We start from the raw sequence: 20053 nt of genomic DNA, 5'->3' as shown, positions 1-20053 counted from the left end.
TGCCTGTAAATCAGTTCGTAATAATCAAAAACGTATCAACACCTGTGGCATTTGATATACTATACATAACATCTCTTCTAACTCCATTCTGGGTCTCTACCAAATTCTGACAGATTTGAATGAAATTTGTACATAGAGGTTAATGTTTATCTTATTATAACACAACATCGGTAATAGTCTGAAGTAAACTCATTTTCATTGGAATGGCTTGCTAACATCAATGCCCGTTAGCCGTGGGTTGAACATAACTCACGAACGCACTTGTCCCGGATATCAAACCGTAGTAGTTGTGACGTTCTTTACATTTTTTTTTTCATTCGGCTTCATCGTGCAGATGAATAAATGGGAGCATTTCTATTTGCAAAAATTAAGCATACCTATTCCACTTTGAAATTCATTGATAACGTTATCGGCGTTATGTTTACAGATTAAGTTAATTGATCGCATATCATTTCACTGTACAATAATTTTCAATCTTATCAATACCGTGATTCGCAAGCTGTGTTCTAAAGTATCTGAAGCATTTTACTTCCAGCAATAGAAGAATCAATTATCCCGCCAGGTGAATCCCTTACACAGGTATCAGTAACTATTAGAACACCTTGTAAAATACACAATCATATGCTCTTAACACTTAAAAAAGAAATTCTAAATGAGTAGAGAACCTGCTTAAAGTTTAAATCGATCATTTTAGGTACCATTAAAGTATGGTATGAACTCATTTCAACTCCGAGTTTTTTTATTTATTGAAGCATATATTAGTTAATGATCACATTGTTTATTATGAATTGTAATTTACTGTACAATCCTGTTTTGTATACGACAGAGTGGCAGTGCTTAACTGAAGAGACAAACCAAATGCTATTAAATTAGCATATAAAAGCGCTTTTACTTATAACAAGCATACTTTTAGTTCCCAGTCTTTCCTTCACTTAAAAAAGAAATTCTAAATGAGTTAAGTAAATTGTATGCATTCCTTCATGCAACTGATGTGACAAATAAAGAGAATATCATTTCTTACTGATAGGAATTCATATGAGCTAAATATACGAATAATCTGAAAAAGATGAATTGAAAGAATTACTTCTCCATATAATAAATACATTGTTCAAATAATCTCCCGTCCATATTGACGGATTTTAATTTACGAAACCTTTATTCCTTCAAAATTTATTAATGCAACCCTTTTTTTTCGTTTAATTCCTATGTCAATGTAATATATGATCCCATATTAGTCACGTCATTTTGATTAAACTTACTTAAAAACCCAAAACTTCCTTGCTTATAATTTATTGCAAGACTCTTGTGTCACTAATGATATATTGATTTTTTGTTATATTATCATTTTTATACATTGCTGATTACTGACATTAGAGTATGTAAAATAAATCAAGCATGCAGGATCGACTTGAGTTTAAGGGACATCATTTTCATACATTGCTGATTACTGACATTAGACTATGTAAAATAAATCAAACATGCAGGATCGACTTGAGTTTAAGGGACAGAATAATTTAGAAACCTTCGCCACAGTCTTACCGCTTGCCTTGTATCATGTGGGAAAGTGATTCAGGTTAAGGATTTCAGAAGTTTGGAATTATAGTAGCCAGTCGCTTGTTATTTTGTAATGCGGAAATAAGCAAACCGTACATGGTTCAAATAAATATGAATAAATATGAATAAATTTAAAACTCGAGCCAGTATTTCCGCTATGTCTTAGTTTCAGTTAAACCATCATGGACGAAGCACTACACAAGCAGGAAATACTGCAATTGTATATCAGGAAAAACACCGTCACAAGTTAAAATTAGGCAGCCAGTCCACTATCTACCTAAAAATAGAATTAAATTTTTACTAAAATATGCTGATGTATATAATAAGATTATCACAACAGTAGCTCGATCTGGGATGCTGTATTCGGCTCGAGTGGGTTTTCTGCCAGATCGGATACCACGAGGCTCGCAAGCACCGAGTGTGATCCGGCCTCGCAAAATTCACAATAGCCGAATACAAAATCCCAGACCGAGCTACTGTTGTAATGACCCTTAACTTATATACCTCTACCCTTTTGGTTGTTGTTTTGTTATTGAACGAAATCTTCTATGTTTATCGATATCAAAATGGAACTAAGTAAGGTTTTATGTGCGCTATTTATAGAACTGTGTCAGGTCATGCATATTAATTAAAGTAGTCCGACAGCATTCAATACGAAAGGTACAATACGGAATTTAAAAGGTATAATACCGATTTTTTTCTGTCTGTTCGTGTCTAATTGTGAAATTCAAGCCGATGTTTTACATCCTATTTAACATGATGTTGTGATATATTGTATGTGCTCTCAGAAAAATGTTGGTGGCTTACAAATATTTTTATCATGACACAATTGAGCTTTTTATCACCTTGAATAAGCGCCAGAAGCTCCCAAAATATATGGGATAAATACATGTCTCTGAGATGTATATTGACATTATTTTCAGATTGAGTATCTTATTTTGAATAGTGTGTTTATCAAAACTGTCCATGTTATTTCACGTATAGAAGTACGACATAGATAACAGCTGATACCGTGTTTTCTGTGATGTATTTCATTTCTGTTGTAGTTACTGTTATAGATATTTTCTTGGTTTGATTAAAATTCTTGCCTAATGATGTTCTAGTAATCCAACAAATTGGCAATTAAAAACTGAACCTTTTTTATTATTGATTTCACTGTAACAGTAATTGTTAGTCGGAAACAGGCTTTTTGTCAAACGGTTACGGATAGTTTCCTCTAAATTATTATAAAACGATTAAACGTACTGTTACATACAACATTAAAAAATTTCCAGCAGTATATTAATAATTCTATCATGGAATAATTTCTACAAGAAGCATCAATATAACTAGCAGCTAGTTACTAAATTTACATCACTTTCTCTCAAATATAAAAGTCTGATCACGTATCGTAAATGATCTTGTTGAATATACAGGTAGACAAATTAGTCTTATCGATTTTTCAAATTTTTCCGTAGGTGCTGATGTTTAATTGACAATTAAGAAAATATCTATAGATACAATAGATGTGACGTATACAGGTACAACATATTAAGTGTTGCCAAACAGATGGAAATAAGAGCGAAAATCTGAATGGTATTAGATTTGTGTTAAAATCAAGAAATAAAAAAGATGTTGGCACAGACACGTTATACTATCTACATACTGAAGATACACTACTTCACAAAATATGTCCGGTTCTTATTTGGGGTTGAAGGATTGTGCATAGCGTTTATTTCTCTCGCTCTTCGAATGTATAGTAAATCTAGTAGGATCTATAATAAATATTTCAGACTGAGTTAGTTTCATACATGTAGTTGTCTTTCTGTAAATATCTTGATATTATATTAGTTCAGGTAGCTCTGGTTATAAAACAGCTGAAGATAATACAATTCAGGTACTTCCTGAAATGAGCGATGACTAGAGAATTAACATCCAAGTTAAAACTAACGCAATACATTAGTCATTTCTATGGTGACAGTGAAAAGGTACAAGAGCTGTAATTGTTTAACAATACAACATTTCAGCAGAAAAACAATGAGTTAACGTAATGCAAACTGTGAAGTTGTTAATTGCTCTTTCTTTCATGGACAAAAGAAATAAACGTATTTATTATGCAATTTTATGGCAACGGAAAACTTTAATGTTTCAATCATTATAGTTGATATATTTTAATAGGAGTGTTTTATAGAACTTGCTTATTTGTGGACATGATGCCTTCAGGTGTGAACATTATACATTCATTAAGTATATAAGTTTATCTACAATATATTGTACCCTTAACATGTATAAAACATTTGCGTTAAGGATTGTCAATATACTGCATAAAAGTTAAATTGCTATTCACCATTATCAAGATGCCAGAAAAAAAATGTAGCAATAAAACTGTCAACAACCGTCAGATAACAGTCTGTATGCATATTCCACTATGCCTGATAAGGGCTTGTTTGGATGTAATCGACTATGGAAACGTTAACAATTATATATTGTTTGTATAATTGTACCTGAAATCAATTGTCTACATGTTTTTGTTTGTAAACTAAAGCTGGCTTTACTTATCTTACTGTTATAAGTTTTACTAGAAAAAAGGACACTGACCTGCCAACATTGATACACAAATGGTATGTTCATCCTTATGAGTATAATTCTATAAAATAATGACGGATATTTTTCAGATAGTGTCTCAATTTTAGAAACACCGGTAGACGTGACACGAGTTTTATTTTCAGGACAACAAGGAAGAAGTAAGACATTCAATAATGATTAACTGACAGTATAGAGTATCTGGAACGATTGAGTGAGTTTCTGTTCACCATGACTATATCGATTCAAATGGGAACTTTGATAAAGGACCCTTACATTAATTTTAGCGTAAAATGTTTGACTGACCATTTTTTGTAAATGTAAACTGGAAAGTAGATCCCTCGGAAGCACCGAGAACAATGCAAAGAGTGAAAATTGCAGACTCGGTTTGATTGAGTCTGTTCATGAGCAGTAATGGAAAATGCAACACTGCCCACGCCCCATAGCACCGGCTTGAGCAGTATTCAATTTTCAAATCTAAATGAATTGAAACCAATGATCCCGAAGGACCAGAAAGTATAACAACACTGAGTTGTAACACGAGTTTTCATTGATTTCTCCTCTAACGTAGTAAAACACACTTCGTGTTATACGTTAGTTTGAAGATACCAAAGAGTGTTTACAGTAATATTTTTCTTGATTGCTTTTAGATAGTGCAATACAATTTTGAAATTATATCAAATGGAAGTTTTCAGCCATTTTGGACACCAAAACTTAAAATATTCCTTTATGGCTTTATCTATGTTGATTGTTAGTTATAAAGGTTTCAGAACATCTAAGTGAGAATTATAGGATCGTATGTAGTATATTGCTTTTTCTATTACAAACTGTTAAACAACAACTTCCATAGAATTTAGCGAAAATAAACGAGCTGAAGTTGTCAAGCATTTTCAGTTAAGGTAGTTCTGCACGTTTGGATCGATTTTTTTTCTACATTGTAGAAATTGATTAAACTCTGGTTTTTCAATACTTCAGAATATACCTGGAAAATTCAGCAAGTAAAAAAGATAGGGTCGTGTGCTTGATTTTTTGCTAGACTGATTTGAAAAATTTGGACCTCGCGCAATATTTCATAATGGGAGTCTATGGGAAAATCATAACTTTCATAACATTTTCGCGAATAGAAATTTTTCTACAATGTAGATTTTGATGAAACTATTCACATTTGTAAATAAACGAGCTGAAGTTGTCTAGCATTTTCAGTTAAGGTAGTTCTGCACGTTTGGATAGAATTTTTTCTACAATGTAGAATTTGATTAAACTCTGGTTTTTCAATACTTCAGAATATACCTGGACAATTCAGCAAATAAAAAAAATAGGGTCGTGTGCTTGATTTTTTGCTAGACTGATTTGAAAAATTTGGACCTTGCGCAATATTTCATAATGGGAGTCTATGGGAAAATCATAACTTTCATAACATTTTCGCGAATAGAAATTTTTCTACAATGTAGATTTTGATGAAACTACTCACAGTTGTAAATAAACATATGGCCTATAATTTGGTGAAATAAAATGTATAGGTCCGTTTGCTTAGTTTTGAGATATTTAACCAAGATTAAAGTGAACCGGACATTTGACGCTAATTTTAAGACATTTTTTGAATTTTTTAACGTGTCATATATTTTATTATCATATTTTGACTTTAGTAATATAGCAACAGTGCCATTGTAATAAAATTACTTACAGGTTTCGATTAAATCATAAAATTATTTTCATTTCCGTACGCCGAATCGAAGCTTTATTCTACATTTTCCGGATAAATGACGTTACGCCATCACTTCCGGTTTATTAAACGTGCAGAACTACCTTAAAGTCCTATTTCATGCTTTGAATCTTGATGAATAGGGACTCTGATTGCATTCAAGATTACGTAATATTTTTCTTCTCCCAAAACCAATAGCAAATGTCTTAAATATATGATGTTAGACATTTTTCCAATTATATTTTGGAAAATTTAAATGTTTTAAGGGACCTACGAAATGGAATCGATTGTTTTACGTAAGTATTACTTTTAGTTAAAGGAAACGTGATATTTCACGATAAGTTTGTCTTTTTTGTTTTTGTCAACAGACAGCCGGTTTTTTCTCCTTCTTCGCTGGGTATTTCGTCAAGGTCTTTTGCAAACCAGTTGGGCAGTTTTGTTCATATGAGAGATTTAACAAAATCGGTTAGCGCCTACAATAAGGTGTGATTTATGTTATATAGGCACCTTCCCTCCTAGAATTTATTTCATGCCTAACCAGACTCCCCGATTTGAATGTGTCCTACATAAAAACTAACTATTTTAAACTAACAGCAAAGACAGCAAAGACAAGTAAATGGATTGATGCCAGATGTGATAGCTACTAAGCGAGATATCGAAGTGGGAATAATGGTAGCATGTATATATCGCAATTTCCATTAAATGAGAACGATATTCACCATGATTCTTGTAGCAGAATGTCTACATTTTACAAATGAAAGCGTACAGAACTGGTCAGTACAGATGCCTTTTGCAACGTGCAGTGACAAAGTAAAGAAACGTTGTTGATATATCCAAAAGTACGTGTAATAATGTTTTAAATTGAAGTGAAAAAAAAAATATGTAGTATTAAAAGGGCAAGAAGACTTTGAATCTTTTTGTGAAGACACTTATACCAAGTATAAGTCAAGTAGGCTTTATTCTTTTCTGCGTGAAACAACATTCTTTAATTTTGTTTCCTCATTATGTAAAGTATGTTGTAACTTAAAAAACCTAAGGCGATAGATACATTAAACTACATATATGCTATGCAACCGAGACCTTTCGGCCCTCGCTAATGTGAGCTCAAAACGACGCTCTGTGTTGAATTCTTCATGTCAGGCAGCCGGCCAGTTACTTAGTATACGCAATCAAGGTCCCCGCCTGTATGGCTGAAATAATGGTCGGATGGGCACCTGAGGTATTTCGCAATAATCAGTAGGTTGAGAAGTCGCCATATGACTTGGATTATGTCAGTGTGACTCTACACCCATCGAAAACAAACAAAATAATAATTATTAATTGATCTCCAAGTGAGCATTAGAAAAGTGGAAAAATGTCGTAAAATGTTGCTTAAATGTGATGACCACCTTTAATGGGCCGGTCAGTTCATTTGACAGCAAGGCAATAACTGTGTTATTATTTTGTGATTGATACATTCCACTTTTGAAATAGGTGAAACAAAATAGTTTTGCTTTTTGGTAATCCTCTCTCTGAAATAGCTTACAGCCAAGTTTGAAAACTCTAATTTATCACACAATAGAAACACAGACTGAACTAACACAAACTGAAAATGAAAGAATAAAAATACATTGCCATTCCAGCAGAACGAAAAACAACTTTTTTCACTTGATGGTTGTTTTATAGATGCCTCGGTTGCAACTGGTATACCTAATTAATCGTATTGAATGAAATAATTGGTGAACATGTGAAACATATTATGTCTAGTAACGTTCTCTTATAAACTACAACGCAGTCAGTTGTAATCAATATCTATGAATGTCACAAGCCATATGTAAAATGGATCCTATAATATGAGCTACATACGGTTGGTTCAAGTGTGAAAATGAATTTGATGGTGAACGACAAATTATTGATGTCTAATGTTTTGGTTATTGGTATGCAACTTTATTGGAAATGTTTGATATCTACTCGACTGGAAATAGTATGTGGGTGCGCAGAAATTACGTGACTCCGCTATGTTGCTATTTTACGTTCTTTGCTTCCAAAGGGTATTCTAATAAATTAACTATGAATTAATAATAATTTAGATTTTCTAATGTGTTTCTCCGTCAATATATTGATATTCCTTGTTGATAGCTCGGCTATCTTAGCGGTCCCGTAACAGCATTGACATGCTATGTACAATTCTCCGTTTGATAGTTCGGCATTTCCGCTTTTTAATGGAAAGGCATGCACATGTTGTTACATTTTCTGGTCCTTTTGGGGTCATGTCTTTGTAACATAATTCCTTTAGGGGGCGTGAGGAGTGTTGCACTTTCTATTACCCGTAATGAACAGACTCAATTAATGAAACCGATTTTGGTTGTATTCCGGTTACATTCTAAGGATCTTCTTATAGACTTTATTTGGTCTACACTTAATTCCATAAATGCCGACTTGTATGTCTGGAGTACCAAAAAAAAAAAAAAAAATAATAAAATACTTGGAGACTCATTATAAGAGTTATAAGTAATATGAGAATTTGAAATAGATTTTAGTTTCTTCGTTTGGTATAATTATGTGTTTTATTTACCTGTTTGTATATATCTATGACTGTAATATGAATAATGAAGTTTTGCTTTTGACAGTGCTATATATATATGTAAATTGAAACTTTCATATACAATTCTTTCTTCAATACTTTATGATTATATTGTATAGTAAATACAGTAATACTGTTAGTTTACAGAAAAAGTATTGTATTTAGTAAAGACATAGCAAAGTGTATACAGGAAGTGACATTTAATATCCTTGGCTAATGGAACGTCGCTTCTGTCTGCACTGAACCAGTCCTGTAATAGCTGAAGGGTAAATATCTATATCATCAGTCTAGAAATGAAGCAACAAAACGTGCGTGAACTAGAAGTACGTTCTTTTGAGTAAGGTTATACATACAGAGTTGATAAAACACAGACGGGAGCCTAGAAGACATCTGATTTCTTTCCTTGTAATGAACGTGTTTAATTGAGGCTGCATATATTACTGCAGGAAATACAAGAAGAATCAATTTATAACAACAAAACTAAATTGACATGTGAATGTTTCTGTCAAACAAAAATTGGTTTCTTGGAAATATCATCCGTATCGAATTCAAAGTGACGTGTTCATGCAATACCTCTTTTTAGCTAAATGGCGTTAAGTGGGAAAAAGGGAAACTGTTCTGCATTGTATTCAACGAAATCTCATTATAGCAACTAACATTTTACTTAACTGATTTCATTCAAAATTTGTAAGTAAATGTTATAGACGCCGCTGTACACACTGTTTAAATATTAATGAAGATAATTCATTTTCTAGTTCCACCAAATTCATCTTGTTATAATGTAAGACATGATCTGCCATACAGTTCATCTGATGTTATTTACTTAATAACCTATAATAAATGTTTGAAACAGTATGTTGGACAAACGCAACAGCAATGTTCACAAAGAAGGGGTAATCATAGATTTGATATAAATCATTATCCAGAAACAGCTACTTATGTTTCTGAAAATCTTAATTCTCAAGGACATACTCTCCAGGATTCCGCTTTTATGCCAATCAATAAAGTAACTTATCCTTGGAAAAGGCTTTTAATAGAGACTTCCTTGATGTATCGTTTGGACACTGTGTTTCCGCAAGGAATGAATTCAAAAATTCTGTATTAATGCCTTTCAAAAATACCTGTTATACACGTATATATTAATGTTGTTTATATATTCCATAATCAGTTTTTACTGGTGCCTTCCCTTAATCATTGCACTTATACTGCATTTTTTTACCAGTATTTATGTATCAAACTATGATCCTGTTAACGATTTTTACGCCAAATACTTAGTTAAATTTTGACGATGTCGCCGCTGACATCGTTTGACGTTGACGCCTTTGTTATGTTTATTTTGAGCCCTGTAGAAGGCTAATGTCGCCAAAACGTCGGGGGAAAAATAAAGTGACTTGCTTTAAAAAAAGTGTTTGTAGTTTTGACTACTTTTAATACTTATATTAAAAAATAAATGAAATAATATATCAATTTCATCCGCATCGTACCTCAACGCACGGACAAATCCGTATGTGTGATTGTAGCTTTAACATGCTTGCAACGTGTAAACAATGATATACTGTTATCTACAGGGCAATAAAAATACGGCTTAATTAACAGCTGTTTATATGCACATATTTATCATAATCCTATCTGATTAGACGTTATGATGTTTTTCATGTGGTCTCAAGATAAGGTCGGTGCCAAACAAATAATTTCGCCTTGAAAGTTTTCTTGGGGTATGGCTAATATCATTACTGAAATATTACACGATTCTCACGTATAACACAAATTCAAACGATTCAACTAGATTAAAGTACCGACTTGCTTCAGGTTTGTACGAATATTACTTACTTTTAGGTATTCTTACAAAATTAATGTATTTTGTTTGAAAAAAAAATGTCCAAGTGCATTTGTTGCAAAATCCTACATAAAGCATCTAAAAATGGAAACAGCTCATTTCTTTGCAAGCACATGTGAATTTAAATTTTGTAAGATATATTTAGACCTTACGAGTTCAGGTAGGTACGTGTTTCTGAAGATGTAATTGCTTTTACAATACTTAGAAATGACAACATCTTGACCGTCGAATAATCATAGCTAAACGGTTGTGTTTTCAGCCAGTTATTAAATCACTACATAGAATAGCGTACGATTTAGTTAACATATGTACCTACCTTGTTATATGAATAGTAAAGCATAGTAATTCACGTGATGTAAAGTAAAACAAAGTTTCTACCTGTAAATGACACGAATTACAAATCAGCTTTTCTGATGGCCCCGTAGAGATAAATGTTTCTAGTCAAGTATCACGACCAATATCCGATATATACACAACAAAAATGAAAGGCTTTTATACAGTTTTAATATCAGATATTTAATATTATAGTGTATTATTGTTGTGAACATCACTGTTCTTATGCTGAAGTATGAATTGACATTAACTACTTTGCATATACAAACAAAGTCTCAAATCTGTATTTGGTTTTATCCCTTGTCAGTTAGTAAATCCAAAAGGGTCTTCATCATGACAAATCAAATGCATGTTTAGTTAATAGCGGTAAAAGTTGATTACACTAAATATGATATCTTTAAGCACCAAATGACTTCGTAATGTAACAGTTATGTATCTCGTTACTAATGGTAAAATGTACTTTTTCTATTACTTGTTATTGTAACAGTAAAAGTTAGTCAGAACAGACAAGTTTGTGATTCAATAAAGAATTACCTCCTCCTCTGCTGTATTATAAATCGTTTTAACCAGCTGGCACAGTGCAGCATTTAGATATTTCCACCGGCAGACATATAATCCCGTACATCAGGGTTTTTATGAAATACAACACGAAGCAAAAACATGTACCAAATATACGCCATCTTACCCCTATTAAGTATATAACTTCAAGCATGATCGTAAACTATCTTGCTGAAGATAATAGGGAAGATCTGTAACACCTTGTGAAAATCTCTAACTTGTTTGAGCACTCTCCTCACAGGTGCTGATTTTCAAACATCGATAACTGCTTTCATTTCCACAGAAGATACTGATAGTTATGTTACACATTATCTGTACAACTTTAAAGTTCAGGAGTGGAAAAGTGTGTTTGAGTGAATTTGTGTTGTGGTTTCATATACCTTACATAAAGGTGTTTTTGTTGGTATTTTGGAATATAGATTTATGTTAGACCAGGGAATAAAATTATGTTTTCCAAGGTACATTATCTATTTACTCGTTTATCTTTTACGATATGTACAGTTTGTTATTTTGATATTTCGGTGCATTCTGCTCACTGAGACACGCTGCATTTAACGGGTCATAATACATAATTAATTAATTAGTAAATGCCATAGTTGTACAGTATTAGAATCTTTTACATTTTGTTGTATCTAATGTCGAAACCACATGTAGCCCAACACGACATAAACGAAAATGTTGCAGGTTCGGTTTGACTGTGTCCGTATACATAGAAAAATATTTGGTGTCAAGTTTTACCGCGGTCTTAAAAACATAGAGGATATGGGAACCAGCTTAATTGCAAAACTATTCTATAACTCATTACATCCAATACAAGCCATTTTAAACAAAAACATAACCAACATTAACACTTTGCGTTTGGTGGGTACTCATATGAGTAAGGTCGAAAACAAATAATTTCAACTGAAAACAATTATACGCTATTAAAACGATGCAGTATCAAATTATCCTTTTATTTCAAGAAGAAAAGAAATAAAACTTTTTCAAAATGCAATTATATCGGCGAGGAAAACTATAATATCTCAAGAGGGAGAAATTCATATTTACTCCAAATAGCCTTTGCGTGCATTTGATAATTTGCCAGTTAATATAATCTTGTTGTGACGTCAAGTTAATTTCGCTCAATCGACAGAAACAAGCTGACGAAAAAGAAAACAAAATAATAAGGGACTGTAGTAGATGCCAATATTTGGACCCAAAAGCTATCACTGCTAAAGGAAATTGAAATTAAACTTAATATTACAACTCTATAATTTGTTTTCTTTTTAACTATGCAGTAAAATTGTGGATACAAAGAACGGGGACAAGGCAATATTATTAAGTCGGGAACTGTAAAAATATACATTACCATTGTTACATTACATAAGATATTAAAATATTAACGATTTTGTAAAGTTTACCCTTGAATGAAAATATTTTGAAAATACTTTACTGTTTATAGTCTATGCAGATGAAAATAATGAAACAGTTTTTGTTATGTAACTGGCAATAAGACAAGTAGACTGAATCATTTAGATACATTATCATTCATGAACGCAATCAGTCGGTCAGGATATCAAATGATGCATAATTGTAGTTATCTCGAGGTGAAACAATGCAATCGCGAAAAAAAGGAGAAAAGAACAACAGGTCACATTTGTTGTGAGCGTTTTAAATGTGATATTGCATTTTGTTAACAAAGGATTTACCTCACCGGCTATTATCGTCTGGTACAGAATTAAATTACAGACTTTGCAAAATTGGAAGACAGGAAGAAACTCGGTTAGCAAACTCCTTGAAAATAGCCAATACATCAAATTTGCCGTCAGACTGTTTATCCGATATATGTTAGCTAGCAGTAAGAGCACGTACCAAATAAACAATTAGAAAGCATAACATTCACGGAGTAAAGTATTTCGTCTTGTTTATTCTCGCTTCTTTATTGTTTCAGATGTATCTGCCGTGCTATTAAATGGTCTAGCCGACCTTGTATAGAGCTTGGCGTAATCTAACATTGGAGTTATTTAAAGGTCGCGATATATTGGGCAGCGCAGAAAATCACTGTCTCTACGAGATGTTTCTCTAATTCAGATTATGTTAGAACGCATCCGTTGATCAGCCGATAAATGAAAAAATAAGACAGAATTCGTTTCAGTGGATTGTTGATATGCTTTTGATAATCTGTTCTACTGTGGAGTAAATTAAATGTCGATTTGTTGCTTGACGTAGAGATTTATATTTTTTCTTCTGTCATGGAAATCAGGTGGAAAGTAAGTATAAAGAACATAGTAACTTGTAAAACAATGTGACAATTTTTACGTACCAGCATAAAACAACTGTATCATTTTGCATATTTCAGACATATTGAAAATTTTAAACTATCAACTTTGTTAAATATTATTCGAAATTCAGTGGTACTGCAGGGATCTTTTATCGGTTCTAAATCAGCTGTAATCACATAACGGTTGCATAACCATAGTTTAGAAATGCCTTCGCACATCTAAATAAGTATTAAACAATAACAAAGAAATCAAACGTTAAAATTTTACGCGCTTATTCATCAGCATTATTCAAGAAAAGGGGAATTTGTTTATTTTTTCTTTTAAAACGATTGAATAAAATGTGAATTAAGTGAGTCAAGACTGCCAGAATAATTACCAGAACGAAATGATTTTTTATAAAATTCAGTTCAGTATCCTCTGTTTAGAAAATTAGCCAAAGCATAGCATAGAAAGTATGAATACATCACGAACTCACACATTAACGAATGGAAACAACACTGAACTTGAGCCTGGGTTCTGTGGCGACTGGCTGGATGCACAGCATGCACTATTTCAGTTAGCTAATTTGTGCATGCTGATATCTTTCCTTACACCTACAAACTTCAAATACCACTGTTTCTTTCTTCGCATCATGCTCAATTTCGGATTTCTACTCAGTGTCATATGGGGCGCCGTCTTCGTCTGTATGACAGATATTGTGATATGGAACGCCATCTTTCTTTGCGTCAACTCTGTACATCTTGTGTACCTTGGATATAAGGTTGTGCCAGAACGATTTCCAAAAGCATTAGAAGACGTATATTCACATACCTTTAAGCCATTAAAAGTGACAAGAAAACAATTTAAAGAAATCACTGACTTTGGGAGTATGCAAGTATTAGGAAAAGGTGCTGTATATGCTAAACAGGATCAGACTAAAACAGGACAGAAACTTTCCATATTATTAAAAGGCAGGTAAGTTTCGCTAATTTGTTTCTTTACTTACAAACAAATGTTAGTCTCGTTTGTAATCAATGGGTTATTTAAAGCCGTGTATGGGTTATTTGAAGTCGTACTCTATTAATACACAACAATGAAGTTGAGAATTTATGACTTTCCGTGCCAGTGTACTTAAACATTATTTAAAAGTGTTTAATAAATGTTATTGATGCGACTGTTATTGTTTAAGTTGAATAAAAGGGAGGTAAACAGGAATTAAAGTGTTGTTAGTCATGTATTAATATAAGAACAGAGTAATGTTGTCATCTGATGTTATAAGGAAAAGCACGAAGATAAATGGTATTGTTATTTTGTCGAAGTTAACAATGCGCATACTTTTATCCCTCTTCACTTTTAATAATAAGGAGATATCTAAGTTGAAAGTATATGTAAAATATGAATTAAAACAATGAGGACTGATCGATGGTCAGACCGGCGCTTCGTTCGAAATGACAAGATTATTGTTATATCCCTTTGAAAGTGTCGGTAACATCGGAAAGCCGAGAAGAAACAGTGCATTTGAATGCATAAATGTAACTAAAGGTTTATAGGTGCACCATAAACCGGGTAAAGCTTCCCAATGGTGGTTGTGCCACTGACCGTTCCAAGGTAGTGCACCATTGTGTTCCTTTATTTGTTCATACGTGTTTGCAATGTGCGAGACTGTGTGTTTATGGTTGCTTTTTGTGAGAGTGTATGTGTTTTGGTCATGTGCACGTCCACGTTCTGGGTTAACGTTTTGGGAGGCTGCGTTTTTGGAACGTGGCTTTCCCTGTTTGATATTTATCCTTGATTTATTTTACAATAATATAATTTCGTCATTTTCACACGCATTGAAGTAACGACATGTATCGTTAATTCTAAAATCAGCTTTATAATCACATTTTTGTCATTTCAAGAAACGTTCCATTTCTAATTAAACTCTGTTTCAGGTTTCTATTTTAACATTTAACTAATTACATGTAACGCAACTCTGTGTTGAGACAATCTCTTCCTGCCTTGAATGATTTATTTTCGTCTTGAGTTTATTTTGTCTGCTTTATTTCTTGCAAAATTACAGTTCTGTGGAATCAATACGGAGCAGTCAGTCAGGAATTGAAAGTTACTAGGCTATTTTCCTTGAAATAAAATTGATACCACTTGTAATTGACACTTTTCCCTATGCGTATGATTTAAAAATTTTGGCAAAGCATTCGCCTTTGTGTAATTTCATTGTTATTTTAGCCGTACCATTAGAAAAATAACATAGTGCATTCGCGAGCAGCATGGATCCAGGCCAGGATCCTATGCTGTTCGCTAATGGTCTTTCTAATTGCAGTAGGCTTCAAAAGCATGAATCCTGACCAGACAACGCGAATGCGCTGTGTTGATTTTCTGAAGGTGAGCCTCAATTTTATACTGTTACATCGAATGCAAAGTTGAATTTTGTACACGACTTAAGCATTCTGTTACACTTGAAAACATTTCTTTTGTCATGTGTTATATCACCTACGTACACAGTTTAATTATCACGCTTTATTAATACCAAAGTCTTTCTAAAGACTTATTATATATGTACTACAAGTATAATTTGCAATTTTCAATATAGAACATGTTACCCTTTAGAGGAATAAAACAGTTTTAACAGAATTCAATGCATTTAACAAAACATTTATGGGTCCTTTGGGAAATTACAAAGATTATTATATTCAAATATTTATACTTCAATAAGAATATTGTGTACCATAAATAATATCTGGTAATCATCTAGAGCATTTAGATTGATCACAAAACGCCATCAATTTGTACAACAGTCCCTCCTTTAATGAAACTGTAGTTATCATATACAAGTAAAGTTGTTTTTGGATGAACTGCACGAGGATTGAAATAAATTGCCATATATGAAATCAGAATATTCGTAGATTAAAACATGTGTTTTCTTTACGATAGACATAAGCACAAGGACAAACCTTTATTGAAAGTTGTAAACAAATCGCACGAACAATGTGAGCCGTGCCATGAGAAAACCAACGTAGTGGGTTTGCGGCCAGCATTGATCCAGACAAACCTATGCATCCGCGCAGTCTGTTCGCTAACGGTTTCTTTAATTCCAATAGGCTTAAAAGCGAACAGCATGGATCCAGACCAGACTGCGCGGATGCGCAGGCTGGTCTGGTCTGGATCCATGCTAGTCGCAAACCCACTATGTTTGTTTTGTCATGGCACGGCTCATTTACCGTTTGACGTCTTAATAATAAGCACTTGCAGTAGGATATTGTGTATTTGCATGTAAGTTCGCATTATATTTTACCAAGAGAACAGAAGAGGCGCGTCTTCATGTGCCGCAACGAAGACCCTGCTGTTTTCAGTGTGTAGATAATTTGATCTTACTTGCGAAATAAATGCATTTGTTCTGGAAGACATCGAAATTGTATTTCGAGAAACTAAATAAAACTGAATGAAGTTTGAGGGCGCTGCATATTTGAGTGTAGACTGAATATATACTAGGATTTGAGACGTACGTACTTTTAAATGCCTGAAATTCTGGCTTGTATTATGGTTCAATATATATATAATTCATTTATCATTATGAAAGGAGGCACTCTGGTAAACAAATGATTTCTTTGCTTCTGTTGACTTACTTGGTTTTGTAAATAAATAAAGCAGTCTTGACGTTCCTTTGTAAAGAAGTTTGTGCACGGGGTATGAAATATTTGATAGTTTTCGTTCTTACGATTTTCTCTGGCATAATTTAGAGATAGCCTGTTGTGTATATTGAGTAATGGGCTACGGGTGTAAACTGAAATAAATATATGCTTTTTCCCATGAATTCGAAGGTTTCTCCGTAAAAAACGATCAAAATATTTATATTACCCCCAAGCATTGAGAGCATTTTGTGAAAGTACTTTTATCTACGAGTGTGCAAAAACAAATGCCTTTTTAAGTTTTATGTTAAATATTTAAAATACTAGCCTACGTTTATATGAAACTTTTAAGCAAAGAGAACGCAATTTTATGGCTCTTGAAAGTAAACTGTAATACTTAAGGCTTTTTATTGCGTTTAAATAGCTTTCATCTGTTTTGTAACGTACGTCTGGTGAGATGCTGTTGCAGTTTGTATTGTGAAGGCTACTTAACTGTTTAACTGATATATAATTATTACAATGTGCACATTTTGTTTTGTGAATAGAAATAATGTATGAACAAGGCACCTGCACAGTAAAAGGCATTTATATACACGAATATAATTTGCAAACAGTAGCAATAAAATGTAAAATAACCCGCGTTTTTCCTATTCATAGTTTTCTGATAAGCACTGTCCTTTGCATTACTGATGGCATGACAGCAAACTATCTATTGTATGACGTCGTTGATGACGTAATAAATTGTGTATTATAGCTATTCATTTTCTTTGTAAGTAAGTCCGATCTATCCAGTTTTGTAGTTTTATTGTTGTTTTTTCCTGTCAACCAAATGAGTCGGGAGACAGCAGTAAAATTGAACTAAGTGCATTTAGGCTGACCCAGTGCGTCTAGTTTGCTGCATCAAAGATGGACACAGCATGATAAGTTTAGTTATGCATTTAAAACTGATGCTCAATCGTTATAATCTTACAGAGATATCTTCTCGCCAGTGCATTGGCTACAGTTATTCTAATGTGTATCCCTTGGTGACTGTTATGTCATTATAACGATCATATATTACATCGTAGATGGTTTTGGATAATTCTCTCGTTGCATATTTTATTATATCATCGTGGTCTACTGAAAAATTGTAACTATTAAATGAAATGTATAATGTTAATATTCAGACGCCATAAAATGCAACAACCCTTAAGTATGGCTTTAGATAGTACAGATATATATGGCATACGTTTCTAAGTTATTGCATAAAGGCCGTAATACAAGAAGATAAACTTTCCCGAATGAACACGGAAGCAAATGTGTTCTTTCCGCATTAAATCGAGCCTCTCAAATTGTATTTTAGTCTGATATCAACAATAATACGGGATAGTTGCAAAAGATTGTTACTTTATCTGTTTAACAATTGAACTTTAAAATACCTAAAAGGAGAGCTTTGAAAACTGTTGTCAGGTTTTAATATGATGGTCCTCACCCTCTGAAGCAGGCAGATGGTTTGGTCGTTGAACAAAACCTTGAAAAAATTCTTTTTGAAACCTGAGAAGAAGTGTATAATTGGGCTTGCGTATCAAATTGTTTTTAAAGGAATTGATTACTATTTTCTCAGAGAAGCAAATTATGTGCTGTAAAGTGAATTGTGAATATTTCAACTTCAGTGTGAGTAAAACTTTTTTCTTTTTGCCTATTTTCAACCGTCATATTGGTTGCCATGATATTCCTAAAATTTGGAAATATGAAATGGCTGTAAGTCTGAATTTTCAAAAGGCTTTGATCAATGAGAAAGCTCAGAATGTTTAGAAAGAGGAATACCTACTCTTAACAAAACAACAAAACAAACAGAACAGGTTGAACAACAGCAAGCGAAATGGACCCAACTTTCAGATGACGTTTTAAGGCTGTCCAGTTGCCTCTAATATCTTAAAGTAAAATTCTGATCCAATTTGTGTTTATATATATTCAATATTCAAATTAAAGTGCTTGTTATAATGGTTAGAGTTACATGAATAAATCTTCGATGATACGATAGATGCGAAAGGAACAAACTTTATAAATCTAGTATATTTTTTCCAAACAGGGTATACGTAAATCACTTTTTAAAACTGTTTTTGATTGCAATACGGTATGAAAGAAGCGTTATGTACAAATTTATTTTAAACTTAAAGATATCTAATGGCTTTCACTAAAATATCCTATATTAACGTATTTACTTCAAATGTAGAAAATCATCATCAATATATTTAACTCTACTAGATAATTATATACATCAATGTAGAGATTCATTCATAAGTAAATGCCATGAAGTAACAGTTAATTGTTTAAAACACTTCCATTTCTTAGCGGTAGTACACGTTTATACTGTGTTCAGCCGTACATGTATACAGCATGTGCATTTCTATCCTAATGCATAATACTGTTCATACACAAAAACTTGTTGATTTTATGTTGAAATAAACTATATAAAGTATTTATTCGTGTTTTGAAATATGAAACTAGGGTCTAGTATATCTTTAAACTCTAACGTATCCCTCTTTCTGGTTATATATTTTCAATTCTCTCGGGAAGTTATGAGTAAAGATAATTATGTTTCCCTGCAAACCAGTCGATTCTGTTCCTAACGTTTTCTTGTTAATATGGTATAAATGAGAACAGTAACTCACCGATCCTACATAATATCCGAATATGTCAGATATCTTTTAAGTAAAATATAGACAAATGAGGATTCGTGACCGAGGAAGATTTCACAGTGTGACAGAATCTAGCTTTTAGTGGCAAGACACGCTATAATGATAAAAGACCATCATTCACCATCAAGGAGAATTCATGTTCACCGCTCAAAAGGTAAATTCTTCTGTGGCTCATTTACATCGTATTACACAGCTGTCATTGCAAATGTTTAAATCAGAAAAAAGCCTTAATTAGGATATGGTAGAATGAATGCGCTTCGGGATAGGTGTAATTTGTATCAATAATATTGTACCTTGTTACTAATTTATATATAATGAACGTCATTAATAAAACTGCGTTTGTCTACAATTCTAGACAAAATTTGCATATTTGAAACGATTTTAATCAAATGCCTTTTTG

The 20053-nt window shown here is 32.9% G+C and overlaps 1 protein-coding gene across 1 annotated transcript in view; it reads left to right on the top strand.

Moving 5' to 3' along the window:
• Window positions 1–11306: 11306 nt before the first annotated feature.
• LOC123551135 (blood vessel epicardial substance-like) overlaps window positions 11307–20053 on the top strand; it is a 121828-nt gene continuing 113081 nt past the window's right edge. The window contains exons 1-2 of the mRNA XM_053540656.1: window positions 11307–11567; window positions 13040–14324. Of these exons, the coding sequence (XP_053396631.1) occupies window positions 13825–14324 (500 nt within the window). The 5' untranslated portion in view covers window positions 11307–11567; window positions 13040–13824. The remainder of the gene's footprint in view (window positions 11568–13039; window positions 14325–20053) is intronic.

The sequence above is a fragment of the Mercenaria mercenaria genome, chromosome 4 (genome assembly GCF_021730395.1).
Source record: "Mercenaria mercenaria strain notata chromosome 4, MADL_Memer_1, whole genome shotgun sequence".
Classification (NCBI taxonomy): domain Eukaryota; kingdom Metazoa; phylum Mollusca; class Bivalvia; order Venerida; family Veneridae; genus Mercenaria; species Mercenaria mercenaria.
This window is presented reverse-complemented; position numbering and strand designations above follow the sequence as displayed.